Genomic DNA, 23,793 nt, shown 5'->3' with positions numbered 1-23,793 from the left:
GCTGTTCAACAGCACAGTAAATTCAGATGTTGTGAGGTCAAAATTCCTACGGTATGAATTATTAAAGCAAAAAGAGCTCACTCTCTGTTTTTCTGCTGTCAGATCTGTGGTATTTTGCTCAAATTTATGCAAGTCGCTGATATGAAACCATCCAACTTGTTGTGTGCTCTTACTGTATGTTATGTGGTGTGTGTTAGATTGAGTGGGAAGCCTCCCCCGAGCAAAAACGTCAGTGTCTGCTCAAGGGAAAAGACAATAAGGTAGGCATTTATCTCTTTCTCCCTAGTCCTTCCTTTTCATCTTTTTGTATTGATATTCATTCCCTCACCATAATATGTTTTCTGGCTTTGTCTTCCTCTTCTAGACGGAGTGTTTTAATCACATCCGCTTCCTCCAGAGGTTCAACTCAACTCATCTCTACATGTGTGGGACTCATGCATTCAGACCCCTCTGTGCATACATAGTACGTCAATGCAAAACACATTGCAGCCCTTCGAGCACTTTAAATACATTCGATGTTTCTTTCTTCTTCTGTGCAAGTGCAGTCTGTTTGCATCTTGAATTTACTGTATAAACATGTTTTTTGTGATTCCTCATCAGAATCAGAATCAGAATCAGAATCAGTTTATTTGCCATTTGCAGAAAAACTGCATTGTAAACGAGTTGCAAGAGCTCAGCATAAAAATACATGAAAAACAGTAGACAAGGTTAAAAAAACAATAAATATACATAAATATATTTATGTATATAAACATAATATATCCCAACAGGAAGTGAGGTATAATCTCATGTGTGGTTTCAAGATTAAACTAAATGTTCTGTCCTGTATAGGACGAGGAGAGGTTTGTTATGTCTCCACCTGAAGAAGGCAGAGACAAATGTCCCTACGGCCCGACAACAGGCTACACTGCCCTCATCGTCGGTAAGCACTTCCAGCAGTTGTCAGTCACCTCCAGAGTTTTACTAAAAAACTGAAGAGGCTGATTAATTGTTTCTCCTCCAGACCAGCAGATGTATACAGCTTCCCAATACGAGTTTAGGAGCTTTCCAGACATCCGCCGCAACTCTCCGTTCCCCACGCTGAAGACAGAAGATGCCCCTACACGCTGGCTGAATGGTGGGTTAATCTCCTGGAATGATAAAAGCCCTTTTAGCATGTTTAGGTGACAGGGTGGTCCAGTAGGTCAGAGCCCCTGTCTGTCAACCAGTTGAGACAATGTTTAGGCCTCCAGACTGACAAGATCTAATCTGATGAAGTAGCCACAGCAGCTCAGATACTGATCCTTTACCAGTGCCAGCTGACGATAAAGTATCATTTTAGTTTTTCTACTGATTGCTCCACTGATTGTTAAACATTGCAACTTGTGTTTAGTCAAAGCAGCAACGTCTGTGGCTGAAAAATTAAGTCAGTGCTTAAGTTCTAAAAACTACACTTTCTCAAATGGCCACTTGAGGCTGGTTCCAGAAGCGAGCTGGTCTGTAGCCTACCTAACTCAGAATTATGTCAGTCAAGTCAGATTTGGCTGTTCGTAGAAATATTTGACTGTTTGTTCCTTTTATTTCCATATAGAGTTTGAGAGTTTGAATGGTATTCAGCAGGACGTTCGTTGTGACAGTGACGTTCATGTAATATAGCTAACTGTCGACACTAGATGTCAAACTAAAGCCAGAGACAATATTATATTAAGTTGCTGTGAGCTGTAATTTCACCACTTCTACAGTATGCAGAAGGCAGAAGATAACTTTATCTTAGGGCAAAGCCTTTCCTCCTCTGGGCAGCTGCCTTTGTGTACGCAGCTGCCTGTACTGAAGAGCGGAGTGAAAGTGAGGAGTGCTCATTATTTTCATTTAGCCCGTGATTTAGTTCAAGTCCACCACTTTTGTCTGGACTAAAATATCTCAACAGCTACCGCATGAACTGCCATGACATTTTGTACAGACATTCATGATTCCCAGACAATGTATCTGAATAACTTTGATGATCCCCTAACTCTTCTTTGAGATCCTCCATGAGGCTGACATTTGTGGTTTTCAGTACAGCCTCACAAAGCCACCAGTGTGACTGTAGACTCTTATGTTTGCTAATATATTTCTCTAGAAACGTGGCTGAAATGACTTCAATGTGATGTTTTGCAGATAACCAGAGCATCTAAACATCATCTCTTTTTGGTTTTGCTTTCACCGTCTGTTCAGACTGTTATATTCCTTTCCCCTGGTGTTACAAGTAGCAGACTGCTCAGTCGAAGATGCTTATCTGCAGCTATCTCACTTTAGCTTTATTGTTTCATGTTTTGGTGAGAAACCTCAGGCAGACAGGTAGAATATTACTTTAACTGTTTTGTTCAGAGCAACAGCTATACCCAGTTTCAGTGCATCATGTCAGCTCAGCTCATGTCAGCTGCTTTGCTAATTCATTTATCAAGTAGGAAAAAAAAAAAACACAGAATGAGTCAGTGCATCTTTTTCTCCCCCATACAGAGGCAGAATTCGTGGGCTCGGCGCTGGTGAGGGAGAGTTTGGGCAGCAACACCGGTGACGATGATAAGATCTATTACTTTTTCACTGAAAGTAGCCAGGAGCAGACGACAACTTACAGCCACAGCCGGGTGGCACGAGTGGCTCGCGTTTGTAAGGTGAGTGCAGATTTAAAAAGATGCAGCTTATGATTTACAACTGGGAGTGAAGCCTTGCATCAGAGTAGTTTGAGTGAAGTCGTGGTTGGTGATACTGTAGGAGAGGGTGCTATAACAGATGAGGGGCTGGATGGATAATGCATTTGTAACAAGGCCCCAGTGTGATTAGAGGAGCAGACTGTGTAGCTGATGAATGGGTTGCAGAGTCAGTGTGGGTCGGAGTGAGAGGGATGGATGACTGCAAGAGAGAGACAGGCTGTTTAGCATCCTCTGCTGCCTAGAACGTGAATGATTTACATTTCCTGCTACCCAGGAAGGAGTTAAGATCAATGAGCGCTAACTGTACAGTGAACTTGTTGTTCTCTCCTGTGGCACCTTAAAATAAAGTCAGCTCACAGGTTCTCTCCTTGAAAGCTTGGCAGCATATTTGTTTTTTCATCTTAATAGAAATGCCTCACGGCGGCATGTGTGACATTTGCAATTTGCCATAGGCTGAATACATTTAAAAGTTATCATCAAAGTGCAAGATAGATGTCAGCTGCTTGATTTTCAAAAGAATTGTGGCCTTGAGTCAGGTTTCTCCATTGTAAACCTGTCAAATATTATTCAACCTTTATGTGTGCTGCAGTTTGCTGAGGGACAAACACACACATACTCATACACAAACCTGTATGTTACACCAGGGAGTCTTACCTATGGGAAGCCATAATCTTATTGAAAGTATCGTTATTGCTTCCACATGCCATCTGTTGCACGCTTCAGGAGGTTCATTTCCCTCTGTGTGCCACCTTGAGCCAAGTGCTCATTCTGTTTATCAATTATCCAGGCCTTACCTCATATCACCTTGTCTGCTCTCTCCTCCTCCTCTGCTTCTCCTCTCTCCCCCACTCTTCTTCCCTCAGGGCGACCGGGGAGGCCGTTTAACTCTCCAGAAGCGGTGGACGTCCTTCCTCAAGGCCAGGCTGACATGTTCTCTGCCCGAGTACGACTTCCACTTCAACATGCTGCGCAGCGTGTTTGTCACACCTGGCCTCATGCCGCAGGACACGCTCTTCTATGGCATCTTCGGCCTGGAGTGGTGAGTGGGAACTTGTGTGTTGTCACGGCTGGAGGCGACTTTGAGGATGCAAATGTAAATGAGTGAGATAAAGATGAAAGGCAGCGATCGATACATTGAGACAGCCGAAGGAGACAGGAAGGGACGAGATGAAAGAGAGAGGTGAGACAAGGAGAGGAGAACTTTTTCAGCCAAACGATGTAAGAAAAAAAAAAGAAGTTGGGTGAGGTTTTACAGCAGTGTGAGGGGAGAATATTAATTAGAAATGCAGATGGAGAAGTTAACCTCTTAACTCCTCACAGTGGCTCCTCCTCCTTGTTCCATTACTTCCTGTTGTGTAGATGCATTTTTGATGAACAATTGCAGTTGGAAGTTAAACATGATGGGTTTAATTTAGGTGCAATATCAGAACCCATCAGCTGTCAGTTGGACGACAATAAGCCTCTGGTGGCAATGGCCAATATGTCAGGAGATCTGGTGCAGCCAGCGGACAACCTGGAAAGACATGATGTTCCATGCCACAACTCAATCATTATCAGACGATAGCCGATGGGTTCCAAGATTGCATTTCGGTCAGTGTGTTCCACCTCTCCACTATTTGCCTGCCTTTCAAACGTGATTGGTCAATACTATTTGGACTACAAACAGAAACCAGAATGCTTCTGATAACAAAATCTTGTCCCATTGACGACACATGCTGCATATATAGATACAGACATCTGTTTAAAGAGATTACCTTAGCAAACAGGTAGCAGTCAGGCTGTTATGGTTGAGTCTGCCACTCTAAAAAACAACTACTGTACACAGAGATAATTACTGAATATTTAAACATGAAATAGCTATTGCAGAGAAAATGCAGACTATTAACATTACCAAAAAATGGGCTTGATTCCAAGAAAATCTTAAAGTTCCCGTGTGTAACATTTAGGGGGATTTAGTGGCATCTAGCAGTGAAGACTGCAGATTGCCTCAATTTTCATTGTTGAAGAGGTTTTTTCAGGAGCCGAGTTATCCTCAGAGGTCACCTCCTCTCCAAAACGAATAGACCAGGTGATTTGAAGCAGTAAAAACACTGAATAAAGCAGTTTCACATTAGAAATCAGTGTTTCTTCCACACTGTTTGGCATGTCAGAGCGGGGCTGCTAGCCCATCACCTGCTAACCTGTGCTCACCTTTGTCCTCTGATAACTCAAGATCCAGACGTTCAGGAGATTTTTATTAGGAGCCAAATTAAAAATGAATAAAGCAGTTTCACGTTAAAGAAACTGGTGCTTTTCAGATCTACACACCAGACCTTTACAGATTAAAACTAATGTACATTTGTAGAAACTAGTTTCCACTTTTCAGTGTTGTTCATTACTGCAAGTATTGTTATGGCTGTCATGCCAAAGCAGAAGATTTTGCAGTGTGGAAAGCATAAACAAACAGTCATTATTTTCAGTGTTTTTGTTGTTGGGATGCTGCTGTCTCCTCTTGATCTCCACCTCTTACCTCAACTCCTACTACACCTCTCTGAAACCAGTTTGTAGTTCTTCCCTCCTCACTCCTACTCTTCTCAGAGATGTACGACTTCTAACTATCTTCGTACTATCTCTGACAGTGCTCACCTCCTCCTCTGTGCTTCCCTCCCATTTGTGTCTTTCCATCTTTTAGGTGAGCCACTGATCTACTGTACCTCTACTGCTGTCCCTATGGCAACACTGGGTTTACTGCTGTTATTGTTCCCAGCCTGTGCTCTGGTCTTTTTCTCACCCTGTGCGTGTGTTGCTGTCTTTAGGAAAAACGTTAAGGCGTCTGCGGTGTGTCGGTTCTCTCTGTCTGAAGTCCAAGAGGCCTTTCAAGGACCCTACATGGAAAACCAGGACTCTGGCTCTAAGTGGAAAGAGTACACTGGAAAGATCCCTGACCCCCGACCTGGAACGGTAAACACACATGCACGCAGACACACACGCCGTCTCTTAAACACAAGATGAAGCACAGAAGAAATGTCTTCCTCCTCTTCAGCCTCCAAGTACCCACACCAGAAAACCCCAACAGAGAGCAGATGACACTCATCAAAGTAAAGATAGAGGGACAATGATAGAGAGGACGAGTGGCAGCCTCAAGGATGAGGTTCAAAACACAACCAGCTTATGTCACTGAAACCCATTTCCATGGCGATTAACTCCAGCCTGCAGCTTTGGCTACAATGGCTTAGCATGGCAGTCAGGGCTGTGGCATGGTTAGCAGGAGCAGACATTATCCACTGTAGTGTCACTTCAACACTTTGTTGGACTTAATTTTAACGTTGCTATTAAACGGAAAGAAGAAATGGTCAAGGGCTTTAACTTGGGAGCGTGAAAGCCTCTTAGAGGAGTTGGCTGAAGGGAAGTCGTTCCCTTAGTCAGGTGCAGATAGAGCTGAGTCGCCCGCATGTCAGCTCAGGCCGGCTGCTGAACTCACACAGGCTCATTGTTGTCCAAGTAAAAAGTGGCATTTTCTCCCGACACTATCTTCCACAGGCTTGCATTTTCCTCTTGATCCCTTAATTTTCCCCACAGACCATCCCGCTAAGCCTCGTGACATCCTCTCTGCCCTCCACCCTCCGTCTCTATTTACAGTGAACTTTATTACAAATGAGCCAGGAATTGTCTCTCCTCTCCCAGCGGCCCACATCGTGCCTTGTTACTTGCTCATCATGCCCTTTCTCATTGCTCTCTTTGGCTTTTTTTCTGCAGTGTATAACTAAAGCTCTGAGGGCCAGGGGCATAAACGTCTCCACCTCCCTGCCCGATGATGTGCTGAACTTTGTCAGGAGGCATCCTCTGATGTCCCAGCAGGTCCAGCCTTCAGACAGACGCCCCCTTTTGTTCAGGCGGACCACAGACTACACACACATGGCCGTACACTTGATCCAAGGCTTAGATGGACGAACATACCATGTATTATACATGGGCACAGGTGTGTATGAATTCACATTAGATTTAATTGTGCAATCTGTTAAAGAATAAATAGATTTTTGGGGAAATATGCTTTTTGCTGTATTGCATAGAGTTAAATCAAAAGATTAATGCCACTCTCAGGTCTGTACACTAAATGTGGAGCTACAGTAAAGCCAGGAGACAGTTAGCTTAGCTTTGCATATAGACGGCTTACTCCAAAGGTAACAAAATCCACTTTCATTTTATGAGGGGTTATGCACTGGACTTTTTCTTCTGAGTGCATTGGCCTCCTGGAGTCTTGTGTCACAGCGCTTTATAGATTACTCATTGCATATACTTCTTGACATATTTTTCTAACCCTCCAATTAGCTAGATTTTCCCATTCATTGCACTACAATGTGAAAATCGGGTCAAAAATGGCAGCCCATCATTTCATCACTGTTATTTGTTTTTGTTAAATTACAATATTTATTCATGGTTATCAGGTTGTTGATGTGTTCAAGGAGACTTTAGAGTCCAGTGTTAGTGGCCATGTTCCAAGTTCCTAGGCCACATAGTCTTTAAAGTGTATCCACAAGTCCATTAGGCGAGGAAAATGTTTAGCAAGGGTTTCACGGCAGTTGATTCTTATCCAAAGTTACATCTCAGCCCAGTCCGTTACTGATTTAATGGTCTATTTGTACTTAACATGAGACAAACTCCACAATATAAAATATTTACCAAACACAAATGCCTGCTTAAATGATTATTGGATGCATTACAAGTTTTCAGAGAATCAATCAAAAAATGTGAAATACGCAGCATGAAGAGGAAAGTTGGAATTGTGTCTATTTCTTGCATTAAAAAGGTTGTGTTTTGCAAGAGGACTCCACATCATAGGCCCTGTTTACACCTGACATTAACATGCATCTTAGGTGATCGAATCACACATGGACAGCTTTAAGTACAGGTGTCAATGAACCCAATGCATTCTCAATGCATCTTGAGTTCAGTCTTGCCAGACCACATTCGGAGGTGGTCTGACAAATCTGCATATGGTCACATTCTTTCAGCAGAGTGTATAATAATGTGTCCTGGGACACATTGAAGGACCGCCTACTCAACTGATGTCCTTTGAACAGCGTGTGTGTGTGTGTGTGTGTGTGTGTGTGTGTGTGTGTGTGTGTGTGTGTGTTGCTGTGTTACCACAACTCCTTTGCGATTTAAGTAATCCTTTGCTTTGTTGTAGGGGGGAAATGATGGGAATATTAGATAGGGCTGTCCCTTGAAAGTCAGAGATTTGAATCATCAGTCAGAGACCCTTCAGTTGGATCAAACAGCTTTAAGTCGAGCAGTTTTTTTTTTTCAGCTAATCACTGTGTTGTGCAGTCTGGGGACATTTTGGTCCCCAGATTTTGCTGCAGAGTGAGCGCTCTTGACTTTCACGCTACTGTTTGGAACAGACCGCTGTAGACACAATGCAGCGGCACAGAGGAGGAGAAACTTTCCAATGTATGGCTCTAAGATAAGATTATCTTCTCTCCTCTGCTTGGAAGTGGTGACTTTACAGCTCACAGCAACTTAATATGACACAGTCTCTAGCTTTTGTTTGATATCTAGTGTTGGTGCAAATATGTTGCTGCACATTTCCGATCCGTCGATAGTGCTGTTAGCTTGTTTACTTTATTACAGGAATCCCGCTGTCACTCTGAACATCCTGCTGTGCCCCAGTTAAACTTTAAAACTTTACATGCATGAAAAAAACCCAAATTGTCAGATATTCTTATTAAACTGCCCAAACTCCTGTTTCTCTTTGAAATCATCCACAATCTCCTGCAGTCTGTCCCCACGAGGCAAACTAATTCATAATCTGGCCTTGAGGAGTGCGTATAGAACGACAGACCTCCCGCTGCTTGAAAACAACAACGCGCTAGGTCTTTGCAAATGGAAATGATGTATGTGTTTATATGCATATAGAGTGAAGAAGTGAGATCTGATCAGAAGTGGTTACTCCAGACATATGTGGAGACACATTCTTATGCCAGGTGTGAACAGACACACTTAGATCTGTCCCCCTGTGATTGGATCACTGAAGAGGTGTAAACCTCCCTCAATGGCTGCATTTCCACTCAGAGTCAACAATGTTGTAACTTTGATAAGAAACAAAATTGAAGTGGATTGCCTGTCTGAAGCAAGTCTCAAGTGTTTGCAAGTTAATTTATATTGCATACTGAAAAGACCTAAAATCAATGGCTGCTTAAAAGGTAGAAAATCAATCTAAAACACAATGAGATGTTTTGGAAACTGGCTGACAGAAATGCATGCTGGTAGTGCTGGCTACTGCGTGTTGCGGTCCTTTTAATTCAAGTGTTTGTATATGTCACTCAGATGAAGGCTGGTTACATAAAGCTGTAGAAATCGAGGGTCAGCTGCACATTATCGAGGAGCTTCAACTCTTTGAGGAACCCCAGCCTGTTGACAGCCTGCTGCTATCTGCAAAACAGGTATCAAACAGGGTGTTTGACTGTTGCATGAACATACACATTTAAGGAGTGATCTTGGTCATATAGTATTTAAATCCTCTTTGTCCCCTTCAAGATGAGCGTGTACGTGGGCTCTCCATCAGGTGTGGTACAGCTTCCCCTCTCTAACTGTCGCAGATACACCTCCTGCTACGACTGCATCTTTGCCAGGGACCCTCACTGTGCCTGGAACGGAGCCCAGTGTGTGGATGTAATGGCACAAGCAGACAGGTGGGTGGTGAAGGGTGTGTGTGTGTGTGTGTGTGTGTGTGTGTGTGATTGGATCAGATGATTAAAGTCCTGCAGGTGCCCTTTTGTGTGTTTGATTTGACAAACCTCAAGTATCACACTGCCCTGTCACAGTGTCAGCTCCCAGAACTGTTGAGTAATCACAACACTGGCAGAAACTTGATGCCGGCTGAGATCGTAAACATGCAGCTGTGTACTTTAAGTGTGCTGATTAAACCTTAAGAGATTTGCTTACTCAGTACAAAGCTGTTATGGAGACAATAAATGATATGAGACAGAATATAGCACAAAGAGATCTCAGTACCTGGACTAACAATACTGGTGATGTTTTATGTTACAGCGAGTACATGCTTGCACTAAAATACTTATTGTTATGTTTTCTCCCTTTTCCCAGATCCACTTTAATTCAAGACATCCAGCAAGGCAGCAGAGGATGTGAAAACACACAAGACGGTACGCTGAAATCTCATCTGCAGCAAGGTGCTGCTGCTGCTTCAAAAAAAGTTTCCTTTTTATCGCAGTGAATGATGAAAGGGAGATTAAAAATAGAGAATGTTAGGAAGGACTCGAAAGATGCATCGTTGTCATCAGATGGCATGAAGGCCTCTTTGAAAGTTGATTATGCACACTGCGTTGGCAAAATCCTCTCTTCCCTACTTTAATCACATTTTTGCCATCTCTGGAGAGAAATCTGTTTGATATTCAAGGCAGGCAAATGCCTTCTCTCTCTTCACAATTTCAATCCAATAAAATGTAGCATCTTCTGCCCCTTCATTGTTCTCTCTCTGTACAAGGTAAAATTATGGCAGGAGTAAAAGAATATGGCATCGGAGTTTATGTTTATGTTTAGTAACTACGGACAGCATATATTAAGTTCAGTATGGGGTTAAGTTCTTTATATATTAAGTCAGATGCTAACATAAGATTTCACCTGTAAACTCATCCTGCATTGTAAATTGCACACTTCCTCTTTTTACTTAAATGCACTGCAGCTGCCCTTACACAGTGTGTGTTATTGCACACAATCAGGACATAATACTTCACAATACCCAATGCTCACATACTCATTGCAATCTGTAGTGGAAAACATGAGCTGTCAAAGGGCTGTCACCTGTCTGCGGCTCAGTAGGTGTGATGAATCTTCTGCTACCCAGAGCACTGTGGGTCAGAACAGCCAGAGGAGCATGCTTGCTTGCTTGCATACTGCAAAATGCGACCAGATGCAGTAGGACATTCTGGCATTTTTGGCATACAGCATTTGACATAGTATGTATTAGGACACACTAAATGTTTTTCTGGCATACTTAATAGTAATGGTAGTATGAGTGTTGGAATTTATGTGTATTAATGTGTGTTGCAGATGTTGTGATGCGGAGCCGCTCTGTGCGTGTGGGTGATGACGTGCTGCTGCAGTGTGAGCTCAGCTCCAACCTGGCGACGCCCCTCTGGACTCTGGATGGCAGCGAGCTGCAGGGCTACGGCCTCAACTCCGGCTTCAGAACTGGCACAGATGGCCTGCTGATCATCGAGGCCCGGCAGGACCAGAGTGGGCTGTACACCTGCTACGCTGTGGAGAACAACATCAAAGTCGCCATAGTTACCTACAATGTCACCATCCGCCTGGACCTGCCCCCTCCTCCACCCGTTGAGCCAACGGAAGACCCCTACAGTTTCTTTGCTACTCTGCCAGCACCCACTGAGCGTCCCTCCTCTGAGAGGCCCCTGCCACCACCCCCGGCTCCTCTCCTTCCTCACTCAGAGCTGCTGTCCCCGAGGAATATGGAGGCCATGTACTTGTCCCTCATCACCATCCTCGGAGGCCTGTGTGTGGTCCTCACTGTGGTCCTTGTCTATGTGGGCTTCTGCCTACGAGTGGGCAACAGAGGGAAGTACTCATTACGAGCTGCAGCTTCTGTCTACCCGAACAGTAAGAGACACAGCAGGAATAGAAAACAGCACAGGAACTCCACCCACATGGAGCTGAAGACCATCTCAAGCCACTGTAATGGCAACGGCATTTGTAACGGAGGTTCAAAGCAGCATAACGGCAACATCCAGGATGGAGGCTTCCTCCAGATTGTCCCAGGTGAGGGTCACCCATCACCCAATAAGGAGCCTCCTCCCCCAGCCCCTCCTCTCCCACCAACCCCACAGCATCCCTCTACAGAGTGTGACTTCCCCAACGGGCTGTCGGCCACGCTGCCCAGCGTCCTAAGGAGGATGAATGGCAACAGCTACGTGCTGCTGCGGCAGAGCGAGTCTGAAAGCACGTCACCGCTCTGTTACTCCTTTGCCGAGGAGCTCAACAGGATTTTAGAGAAGAGGAAACACACTCAGCTGCTGCCCAGGCCAGACGAGAGCTCTGTGTAGAGACGCGGCTCCCCCTGTGGTGGGAGGACTGCTGTGTTCTTACCTGGTGCTGAAGTGCCTGTCATATGACTCATTATTGTTGAGGACTAAAACAATAAGAGAGTCTGAACTAAATTCTTTGGATTTCTTTTTCTTTTTTTACAAATCCATGATGAGGCGTCCATTCTTTTTGCAACTGTGAGCTGCTTGTCAACCTTAATTCCCAAACACATAACAAGTGAGAATGAGAAATGCCAGTGAAGGACAGAGCATGACATGGAAAGAAAGTGTAATCTACCTCACCTCAATACTGCCCAGGAGGACTTCTGCAGTCAGTCTGTAGTCTGATCCGAGTATCAGGGCTGAGATCTCAGCTGCAGAGAGCTCCCTGATCCACAAAGCAAAAAGCAAAAGACACACAGACTCCACCGAGGAGCGGAGCCCCATGGGAACATAAATACATGTGAAGACTTCTGCTGTGTGGCGGCCGTATTTGGCTCGATCCAAACTGGAGGGCAGCTAGCCAAAGTTTGTTTGCACTGACAAGTGCGCAGATGGCCTATGCATTTTTAAAACATGACATTCACACTTTATAAATATTGAGGGAGATGGACATGGAGAGCGAAGGAATTTGGTTTGCGAGGTTCTCACTTTTCATACTGACTTAACCAGTTGCAATAACCAACACAAAATAATATACAACTCATGACAGCTCACTTTACACCAGCCATCTTTAAGAAATGGTGAACTAATCATTATTTAATATTACTAACCATATATTTGTTTTAGGATTTCTAAATTCATTACCTTGTTTTATATGAATCATTAATGACATATTTAATTATTGATCAATGACAATATTAATAATTCAAATAGTCATTTAAATGTGGTGTTTAAATAATAAGAAATTAAATCAATAACCTCTGACTGCCACAGTTAATGATTTATTGGTAATTACTTTATATGCAGGACAGGTAAACTTTGAATTATTGTTAGAATATTTGTTAACACAATAAAGCATAACTCTGCTTGGAGCTCTGATTTACGGCTGCAGTTGAGGCTCACAATCCATCATAAATGGTTAAAAATTGCCTCATGGTGATGCCTTATTATAACGTTTCATCTCATGTCTGCAGTGCCTTCAAACAGGTAACAAGTGACATCATTAAACATTTTATGGGTCCATAGTATATATATACAGTTTCATAAGAAATTAAAGAATAAACAAGGAAATAATGTTGTGTAACCTTTACATAATGAAAGAAATACTAAATAATGATTATTTCACCACAACCTGAAGAATATATGACAGTATTATTTTAATGCACTTTAGATACCAGTTTTAAAGCGCTTTGGGAAAGGTATTGGATGCTATATTATTTGACTCTGCAGCCTGTCAGGAACCAGCAGGCCAGAGGAGCTTTTCATTGGCCGCCTCTCAGTATGAAGAGCTGCAGCAGCGAAGGCCACAGCTTTGTCTGCTGGACCTCATTTGACACGAGTGGATTAGACGCAAAAACCCTGACTGTGTCTCAGCTGAGTCTCAAGCCACCGCTGAGTGACACCCTGCATGAAACTGTAACGCAGGATGACAGACTGTGGGGGCACAGCGTTCACCAAAAGCATCCAAGGTAAATCATTTATATATCTTACCAGCACATCATCTCTCCTACACAGGCACTTTGCCAAACAAGCACTTAAAGGCATAGATCACAGGGTTGGAGTGCGTGTTCACTGCACCGGTGTTTTAAAGACTGGATACATACAGAACGCTGAGAGTGCAATGTTATCGCTCAGTTTACTGGATTTAAATCCCTCTGCATGCTAACAGCTTGTTGATCTGACTGCTGGGTTGTTTATAATTTGTGGGAAAGTTTAGGTTCGGAGATGCACAAGTGAGAACATCTGCTACAGACTGATTCACAGACATACTGTAGCACCTCAACCAGGACATTTCATCAGAGGAACCCAACCATGGAAGTCAAACTGCGTGTTAAAGGGATAGTTTGGATTTTTTGAAGTGGCATTGAATGAGGTACTTGTCCATTGTCAGTATTTTACCTTTAGAACATGTTGATCGGCACACCCCCAGCACGCTGCACAGACCACCTTCTAATGTAGGTTATTCACTAACTATAATGGATAAGTATCATACAGCCACACTTAAAAAATCCAAACTATCCCTTTAATTTCTAGAATTCAGGATGACAGAGGAGCTTCATGCTCAACTCTCTCAGGTTCCCAGTTTCATGCTTGACAATTCTTTTGCAGTTTTGTCTTTCTAAAAAATGAAGCTAAGATAATATTCTGCTCTTTTCACTTGTATCTCAAGTTTATATCTCAACTAGTTTGGTCATTATCATTCAGTATCACACAGTTTATTTCCCTTATCAGTGTCCTCTTGCTGCATCTCACTGTTGTTGAGTCAGAGGGCAGCATTAATTAAACACTTGTCTGACCTTACTGCTGAAGGAGGGAGAGAAGAGACAGAATGAGTTAGAGATCTTTCCCCAGAGATTTACAGTATGAAACACTCTCCGAGCTCCCAATTATTTTCTTATACCCCCGGGGTCAGACTGCGGATTTGTATTTTATTACTGTATGTCAAAATAGAAATGCAAAAGCATCTCAAGTACACATTCTATGCTTATGTGCACATAAAGCAATTTGTACTCCACCACATATGATCCTGAGGCACACTTGCATTACCGCACATGTGACTGAATCCAACAAGCCTGTGATGTCAGGGTGTGAGACATTGTACGTGCCGCTGTGGTTCTCAATAAGCCAAGCTTTCCAGTCAGTGGCACTGATCAAAGACATGAAAAGAGAAGGCCGTAGCTGCACACTTCGCACATTAAAAGCCTTCATTAAAGCCCTTTGACCTCATTTCAAAGCACAAGACATAGTCCTGCAAAAATACTGAAGATCAGTGTTGCAAATATGGAAATACTTTGAGCTGGGTTTGAAAAAACCTTGTCCACATATAGTCAGATCTGATGCTGTGACTGCTTTTTAAAATAACAAACAATGGAGCCACATTTTTGAGACTTACTGCAATTTTTTCCATCCTTTTTTGTTGCAGGTCTGATGTGCACAGGTCAGTTTGAGTTTCTCTTAATTCCATTCCCGGGGATACCATCTCTCCGCCAGCATTAGATGGCAGGACCCACTGCAAAGATGTTTTTTTAATGAGCAGTGAAATGAAATTCAGCATCATTAGTGGACAGTGGCGCCAGAAGAGAAAGAGAAGCCGGATAAGGGCTACAACACGAGAGTCTCTGCACCTACAGCTCAGCTTCCCCACAACTGGAATGAAAATTGTTGGCTGCACCGAGGAACGTTTGTTCCGCAGACAGCAGCTCTTTGTGTGCAGCCTCTGTTTGATGCACACTTGTCAGACCAAACTCGACGTATGATGACCTTTTTCTCACACTTGCTGCATGAATTTTCGACACTGCTGTTTTTTTTCCCTTAAAGTCAAAGAAACAAGGATTCATCTTAATATTAATGAAAAGTGCCAAGGTTGTTTAAAAAGAGCTTTGTGAGCCTATTTTATTGCAAAACCAGAAAAAGAAAAGATTTTAAAAAAAGAAGCATATTTATTTTGTTATTTTGTACATTGTGTTTTGGAAGTTATTGTTAATATTGCTGTTTCGGTGCCGCTTGGGACAAAGAGGAGCGTCACAAGCCGGCTGTGTTGCACAAAATGTAATAAATAGAAGCACGATAGCCAAAAGCATGCAGAGGCACCACAGAATTTAATCTTTATAACCTACTAATGGGAGGAAAAACACAACAATTTACACATTCACTCTAAGCTATTAATTAGGGATCATTCACTTTATCTGTCACTGTAATGTCCACACATACGTTTTGATCTCTATTTGCATGTTACACCAAGCTTGCGCACACAGCGAATTCTTTTACTAAACTAACAAAGAACAAAGGGACAGTGGGTTCCTTCACATTTCAGTCATAATGAGTTCAAATAAAACTTTGTACTTCAACCTCCTCCTCTCCTCATCATTGTTTGTGTATATTTACAGTTTGTCTCTCACATTTCACAAAGACATGCAGATGAAAGTGACTTCAACATGAAGTCAACTGTGAGTGATGAAAAGCTTGCTGCAAGATTAGTGATGATGACAGGCATAAAAGTGAAGGATAATGCTGTTGTTTTACTAACTCTGGGAATACGCAACAGCATTTTAAACCTGGACGTCCATGGTGTCATCATTGAAACAATTACCAATGATTACGGGCAACTGAAGGGATTCAATTTCGTGTTTAACTCCCCCTCATCGCAACAATGTCCTAGAGGAGGCTGAGCGTTTGTATGAGCTAATAAATGCTGTCAGATACTCAGGAAAAGGAGGCGTCTGCTTTGTTACTGGAAGCTAGCCTGAGCTCCTGCAGCACGGCCTGGGGCTGTAAGACAGCACGGCACAGAATGGAAAATGTTGATGTCCCAGGACTGGTTCAGATCCAACTGGAGAGTCTCAGGACAGTGTTGTTGACCAAACCCAAACATACACTACATGTCCTGTTTCACATAAAGGCATTACAAGAGAAAGTGTTACCTCTGCTTTTATAAAAGAGCAGCCGGCCCTGCTTTAATCTGAGCCTTTTGATGTGATCTTTCAGAAATGCCACAGTCAATATATAACGCAGATCTTTCCATCATCCGTGTGACCTTTCCTCATGTTCCTGGGTGAGAGGGCTGCACCCAGCTTTAGACAATAACTCAGCTGATGTAATTTATTACAGGCGGCAGCACGACAAAACAGCCATAAATAGGACAGCCGTGTCATGCACACGCAGTCAAACACAGCCAAAGGGCGAGTTGTAAACGTGCCAGGTACCTGCAGTGCGTACAGCTTGACATGTGATTAACAAACAGTCATGGTTGGTGTGTTGCTTGTGCAACGCTGCCTCGGTTTTAATCAGGGTCAGCATTAAGGACCTGATCTGCCTCACAAGTGGCGGAGTGGAATATTTTCATTTCATTTACTTAGAAATGTGTAAATTAATTAAATGTTGCTGCTCTGATGAGATGTGTGCTGATCAGCCATGACACATTACTGTCTTATTTTGCATTAGAACTAAATTGATGAAAGTGTTGGAGTCAAAATGTACACATAACAGGGTACACAAAAGACTTGGGTCCTCTGGGGAGAACCCACAAGCAGTCACAAGATAAATCTGACACCAATATCTCAACATCTACTTGATGAATTTGCATATAATTTTGTAAAGATGTTCGTGTGTCCCATAATAATTTTAGTCGACTTTTCCTCTAGCACTGTCGTTAATCACCAAAGACTTGCAAAGCTAATGGCGTCCCCATCACCTTTACTTTGTGTATGGTGCTAATGACCAAATATTAGCATGCTAACACCTGAAACTTTGATGGTTAACATGACCAGTTAGTAACATCAGCATTTGTCATTGTGAGCATGTTAGCATGGCAGCATTAGCCTCACTCTTAGTCTTGTTCTCTTGTGAATTACCGGATAATTTGACCTCTTCTGAATATCATTCAAATTAACAAAATCCTGCTATTAATTATGATAACAAACCATCTCAAAATATTAATATAATATCTAAAAAATGATGACTTACTTTGCAGATTTGCTCTCTGGTTGCAACAAGTCATTCAATGATGTTTTTTGAATGAAATAATGAGTTTAAAAGAATCAATGGAGTCTGAATGCAAATTTCTCTACAGAAAAGGTACAAAATGTAAGGACAGAGGGAGGACAGGATTTGTTTGTTATATAATTTAGGTGAAGTTGAGAATGAGGTTCATCTCTTGTTTTACTGTCCTGTATATGAAGACACAGGGGTTGTACTTTTCAGTAAAACAAACTATATTCATCTATCTATCATGATAAATGAGTATCTATCATGAAAAATTAGATTTTTATTTTTCAGAAAGGGAACCTTTTTTTTGGGATGAATTTCTGGGATAAAAGGCAAAGTATTTTGTTTCAGGACTGAGCAGTAAAATAACATGTACGTTGGATTGTTTACTGCAACGTCATTTTAATGGTTTCTGTAAACCCATGAGGGTTGTGCGTGACACAAAATTTAAAAAACTGATCAAATTTTACCAAAATAATGACTTAGTATCTCAAACAAGTGTCAGTCTGTGGGGCTAAAAATGAAGGCAACGCAGATGGGCCAAAAACTGCAGTTCCTCAAATGGCCACTTGAGGCTGGCTCCAATAAGAAAGTCAATCCCCATAGACACCAATGTTAAAATGCCCAACTTGTGGGGGGATTTTTTGTGCAACTCACCTGTTTAAATTTTATTAAGGCTTAAAGTTATGCATATTTAAAACCAGGGCTGCTTGAGGGACAGGCTGGCTCATCCACAGCTCCACCCTTTTGTCTAAACATGGTCACTTCTGTCTCATCATGGTGGCTACATCTGTTGATTTTATACAGCCTATAAAGTCAAAATAATGACTTGCTTGTCTCAAAATTATGACTTAGCATCTCAAAATAATGACTAAGTATCTCAAAATGAAAATGATGGCTTACGTACGTTGAAATAATGGGTTAGTATAGTTTCTCATTATTATGAGATACTAAGTTATTTTGCTATGGTTTCTCATTATAATGACCTACAGAATCTTTTTTGTTCATCACACCAGTGGAAATGGGCCTCCGTAGAAAATTGCCAAGTTGAAGTGGTCAAAATGAGGACACTACTCGAGACAAACATTTTGTTCTGTTTGAGGGACGAGAGTTTTAGATTGTAGACATCGTAGGGGGACAAGGGTTTTATTGAATTTCTTTTGAATCTTCCCAAGCTGAGATAACCTGAGAATATCTGCCTTCATCAAATTTTTAGTTTTAGCCACTTCAGATAAGAGTTTGTTTGGGTAAATTGAAGGAGATGAGATAAAGGTCTGCCTGAGAGGTTAAGCTTTGGGCAAAAACTCCCCGTAACCTCATTTGGTTCAGTTTAATTCAGTTCAGTCCAGCTTTATTTCATTATACTTGCATTCAAAGAATAATAGTCTTTCCGAGATATGCAGCTGTCTAAAGATAATAAGTATACAACAAATTAGTTAGATGCAAAATAATTCAAGAGCCAATTTAAGTGGCAGTCTTTCTTTCAAGAGGCAGGGTCATTAAAGTACAGAATACAAAATTTTATAACTGTAACTCCAAAATCATTCTCATCAATATTCAACATACAGCTGCATGTTTTTGGTTATAGTTAGATTTTTATTGTTGTTCAGAGACACTGACAGCGATTTATCTGCCTGTAAAGCTCTCCACCTCAAAGAAATAACCTGTCAAGTAACTTAATCTGAGATTAAAACACCTGTTCTATTCCTGGACCAGACATCTCAGAGAAAAAAATATTTCAACAGATCTTTTTGTCTTCCTTGTGAATCCACGCTGTGGATAAATATCATCCCAGGAGAGACAGATGAAAGGGCTGTCAGTGACAGATGATAGTGAAAGATAAGATTTTAGCTTGCAGACAATCAATCATATATCAAGGTAACCTTCGGTGAGACAGAGTAGAGAGTTGTAGGAATCATATCGTTGCGGTTGATAGTTCCCGCTCCTCTTGTTTTTCTTTTTAGTTCCTGTTGGCTCTGTTGTCTCTGCTCTGCTTTGTGCTGTTTATTCGTGGCTCTAAATTCTCATTTAGACGTGTGCAGCGGTGCTTTTGTGCTTGTCACAGAAACAACAAGAACACAAAGACACACCCTTAAAAGCAAGTGTCCTAAAAGCCCACATATTAAACCACGGTTACACAAGTGGAAAATGTCATGTGGAACAAATCAGAAAGCAAAGTCAGTGTGACTCATTAGGACTGGCGAAAGGACAAATAGCTTGTACATGACTATCTACTTTCTGTTGTGCAAAACTGCTGAATACACTCACTGCTTTGTGTTGCAGATACAATATAACAAAGAAATGAGAAATACTGAGCTGAATTCAAGGTTTGGTGTCTAATGTTTGATGTGAAAAGGCGTATTTTTAACCTTTTCTTTCCTTCATCCACCCATCAAAAGATATTTCCCAACTCTGCGTACGTCTTCTGAATCTTTTTTGCACCCTGTGTGATGCTGGAAATGTCACACAGACAGATATGTGGTATTAAAGTTTTGACAGCTGGGATGAATTAAGAGGATCTGGAGCCTCAGTGAAGTACAGTACAGCTAATACTGCTGGGACAAGCGTGACAGCGTTGTCTTTAAGTCCTTCCCTGTGGTCTCACATCCCCCCAAAAAGGAGGAAAAACAAGTAAGAGCAAACCAAATGTATCCATTCAGTTAATAAAAACACTGATGATTTTCACTGTTACTTCTGTGTGCAGCCATTGTGCAGCTCCATGAACAGGCTTGTGATAATGTTAGCTGTTGATTCTGCCCTGAGATAGTTTAGTGGATGTCACCATTATGGAAAGCCTGTCTATTGAAGTGACAAAGGGAAGTGTGTCACTCTGCACTTTTCTTCCCCAAAACAAACAGATACTGTTGCTGGTTCACGCAAACAAGCAGCTCCTCTCTCTGCCTCCTCCCAGACCGGTTTGCCAGAAAAGCCACGCGTCTCTGCTGTCACATACGCCACACTGCCATATCAATCAGCCCTTTATCTGCTTCCTCAACTCCACCCGACCGGCTTGCTGTCTGTCTGTCAAAGTTGCTTCAGACAAGACACATGCCTGTCAAACTCAGACAGGCTGGTATCTAAAGATATACCTGTGGTGAATATCAAGTTCTATCCTGGAAACCCCCAAAACAGGGTTAATTATAGGAGATTAAAATGATTCCTGGCATATAAAGCTTATTGGTTTTATTGTAATGGAAGCCAGGAAGAATAAACCACTTGAGGCTTTTGTTGTAGTTGTCTAAACAGCAGCCAATTTCCTCTGATTTTTCCTGACAGCAGCCAACGAAATCAATACAAAGGCAGCTTTTTCGAAACATTAAAAGATGCCCTGTGGTTTTGTGATGGCGCAGTAGGAGTGGAGGAAGTAACAGGAGGAGGAAATTAGAGCTGTATTCACCGGGGAGGCCGCAAACACACCCAGGTGACTGTGTCCTGGTGACACGTCACCTGGATGATCAGCTTGAAAACAGTCACACCACATTCTCAGGTACACACACACTTAAGTGTGTCAGATTTTTCTGATACAACACTTTGATGCCAGATAGCTCTTTTAATAACAGCTCTCAGGTGAAACTGCAGTGAGGAATAACACCGAAACTGGCTCCAACATGTGATTTTATTCCATTCCTTTGCATTATGTAAGAATTAAACAGATTTAGACAAACACAGACAGCTGCTCAGGTGTTGTGTACCTATGTAGATGTAAAGAGGATTCACACAGACCAGCAGCTGTTGACACACAGGAGAGGCAGAGACAAAATGTCGGATCTTTGACCTTTGGACTCTTTGAAATATTGACAGTGTGTAAACATCCTCCAGCACAGCACATATATCATGTTTAGCTCAGATGTTTGAGAGTGGCCTGAGGGAAGAGAGCACTTGTTTTAGAGTGAGGATGAGGAGGATGCACTTCATGTTGGAGCTGTATGTTCCATCACCATAAGTAATTATGGTGTTTCTCTCTATCCCTCTCTTTCTGTGTGTGTGTGTGTGTGTGTGTGTGTGTGTGTGTGTGTGTGTGTGTTGCTCAGAGCCACGCACTGACTTCCCCTTTGGACTATGAGCTCACACCGTGATGCATCTCATCCCCACACCTGCAGCGCCACCTAGTGATTCTTTCTTTCCAATTACATCAAATGTACTTCTGCTGTTTACCACTGGAGGTCACTGACAGTCTGTTTATGGAAAATCCTCTGGCATGAATTCTCAGTTCAGCAGCAAATATACTGATATATATATGATAAAAGCTGCTGTTTGATTACCAAGTTTCCTTTTAATTCAGCTCATCCATTCACCTGTGGTTGCACATTTATTCGTATCTTCCCTGTTTGCAGGACAAACACAGTGTTCTTCAAATCAAACGTGGATAATCTGAAGGAAACAAAATAATCTGAGATGCAAGCGATCTAATTGTGTTTCTTAATATAGGCATTGTTTGTATTAGTATACACTGTTTTCTAGTCCAGAAGCCAGTTAAGCTTTCACCACCTGCCTGGCTGGATGACATCTGGGCTGAAGGAGCAGGATTATCTCTCTCCATATGTTTGATGCAGGATGGACTGTGGGACAGACCTGAGTCAAACAATGATAACGTCTTTGTTTCAACCTGAATGGAGAGCTAGACGTTTGCATTTTTCTTCACAATTCAGATTGTGGCAGATAAGCCTGAGTTGATTTCCTTTAATTGTCCCGTAAGACAAACACGACCCCATCTGGCTAACTACAACAAGCCTGCAGGTTGGCATAGTGAGTGGGAGACTGACCTTGACCCAGAAAACCTGGCATCTTTCCTTCATGTCAGCAAACATCCAACCTGATGAATGTGTCATCGAACAACAGTGACACTGAACTCACGCCAGCTCCAGAGGCGCTGTTCCACAGCTGCCCGTGACCTCTGACCTTCCTGTGCAAAAATTAAACTCCCCAGGGGAAATTCAAACATTAAACACTACATCAACATAACTGATGTAATATCACTGTCACTGGGTGGAAACTGTCTCTCTAATTCTTTTTACTGAGACAAGAAGTTTTGTATTCTTACACACACCAGTCAGAGTTTCAAACAATTTCCTCACTTTGTAAAGTAGTATGTAAACCAGCAACTAAGATTAAAACAAGTAAACACTCCAGATACTTTATGCTGCTATACAGTGAGACATGTTTTTTTTTTTTACTGAACAGCCTGAGCAGCCACTGTGGCAACAAGTGACAATCACAGGATAACAGTAAAACACACTGAAACAGTAACAGTGGTGGAAGAGAGATTTTAATTCTTTACTTAGATATCAGTATGTAGGATTTACTGGGATCTAGTGGTGGGGCTGCAGATTGCAACCAAATGAATACCTCCTCTTTATCAAACATATTAGACTTCAGGTAATGGGTGGCCCTATTTAATTAGCCCTAGATTTCTACAGTAGCCTATTCTCGCCTACTGCTTCCTTGGACCCCTGCTCCTTATGTAGATATAAACAGCTCATTCTAAGGTAACCAAAACACAATGATTCTTAGTTTCAGGTGATTATACAATAATGAAAACATAGTTGTGAATATTATATTCCATTTCTGCCAATAGATCCCTCTAAATCCCACAGACCGGACCTTTAAAGGACAAGTCTGTAGGATTTAGTGGCATCTGCTGGTGAGGTTGCACATTGCAACCAACTGAAACTTCTGTGTGCCAAGCTAGTAGGAGAACTATGGTGGCTGACATGAAAAAGTGAATGGCCCTTTCTAGAGCCAGTGTTTGGTTTGTCCATTCTGGGCTGCTGTAGAGACAACATAGTGAGCTCCTTGGAAGTGAACCGGCTACCTGTGTAGACATGAAGGGCTCATTCTCAGATAGCAAAAATACATTGAAAAGAAACTATTGAAAATAGTTATGAATGTTATATTCTATTTCCGCCAATATGTCCCTCTAGATCCTACAAACTGGACCTTTATGTAAAGATGGAAATACAAAAATGTAAAAATACTCTGTCCTGCATTCAAGTATATTTGATACTTATGTAAAAGTACATAAATATCATCACCAAAATGTACTTAAATTAGCAAAAGCAAAGGTAGGCTACTTATCATGCATCATGACCACTTTCAAAATGATCAAATAATCATTCATCTAATTAAATTACAATGCACAAGTTAAAGGATGCGAAGGGATCGCATTTCACTGGAGTTGTACCACGTATGATTCCATGTAATAGATGATTGATTGACCCAGTGATTGATAACATATAATTATGTCTATTTATAACTATGTATGAACTGATTCTGTTATGTAAAAGCAGAATCTGCAAAATAACTAATACATTTTTCCCTGTAAGATGTGGTGAAGTCAAGTCAAGTCAAACTTTATTTATAAAGCACATTTAAAAACAACCTCAGCTGACCAAAGTGCTGTACAGTTATTGAAATATAAAATAATCATACACAAATAT

At 41.9% G+C, this 23,793-nt stretch overlaps 1 protein-coding gene across 1 annotated transcript in view; it reads left to right on the top strand.

Annotated features, from left to right (window-relative positions):
- Positions 1–15,720, top strand: part of LOC126406734 (semaphorin-4G-like) — a 30,471-nt gene extending 14,751 nt beyond the window's left edge. Inside the window, exons 4-16 of the mRNA XM_050071201.1 lie at positions 198–260; positions 365–463; positions 832–922; positions 1,004–1,117; positions 2,479–2,633; positions 3,536–3,711; positions 5,468–5,612; positions 6,408–6,630; positions 8,979–9,094; positions 9,189–9,343; positions 9,756–9,814; positions 10,722–13,341; positions 14,796–15,720. Coding sequence (XP_049927158.1) covers positions 198–260; positions 365–463; positions 832–922; positions 1,004–1,117; positions 2,479–2,633; positions 3,536–3,711; positions 5,468–5,612; positions 6,408–6,630; positions 8,979–9,094; positions 9,189–9,343; positions 9,756–9,814; positions 10,722–11,731 — 2,406 coding nt within the window. The 3' untranslated portion in view covers positions 11,732–13,341; positions 14,796–15,720. The remainder of the gene's footprint in view (positions 1–197; positions 261–364; positions 464–831; positions 923–1,003; positions 1,118–2,478; positions 2,634–3,535; positions 3,712–5,467; positions 5,613–6,407; positions 6,631–8,978; positions 9,095–9,188; positions 9,344–9,755; positions 9,815–10,721; positions 13,342–14,795) is intronic.
- The last annotated feature ends 8,073 nt before the right edge of the window (positions 15,721–23,793 follow it).

Source organism: Epinephelus moara, chromosome 19 (genome assembly GCF_006386435.1).
Source record: "Epinephelus moara isolate mb chromosome 19, YSFRI_EMoa_1.0, whole genome shotgun sequence".
NCBI classification, from domain to species: Eukaryota; Metazoa; Chordata; class Actinopteri; order Perciformes; family Serranidae; genus Epinephelus; species Epinephelus moara.
This window is presented reverse-complemented; position numbering and strand designations above follow the sequence as displayed.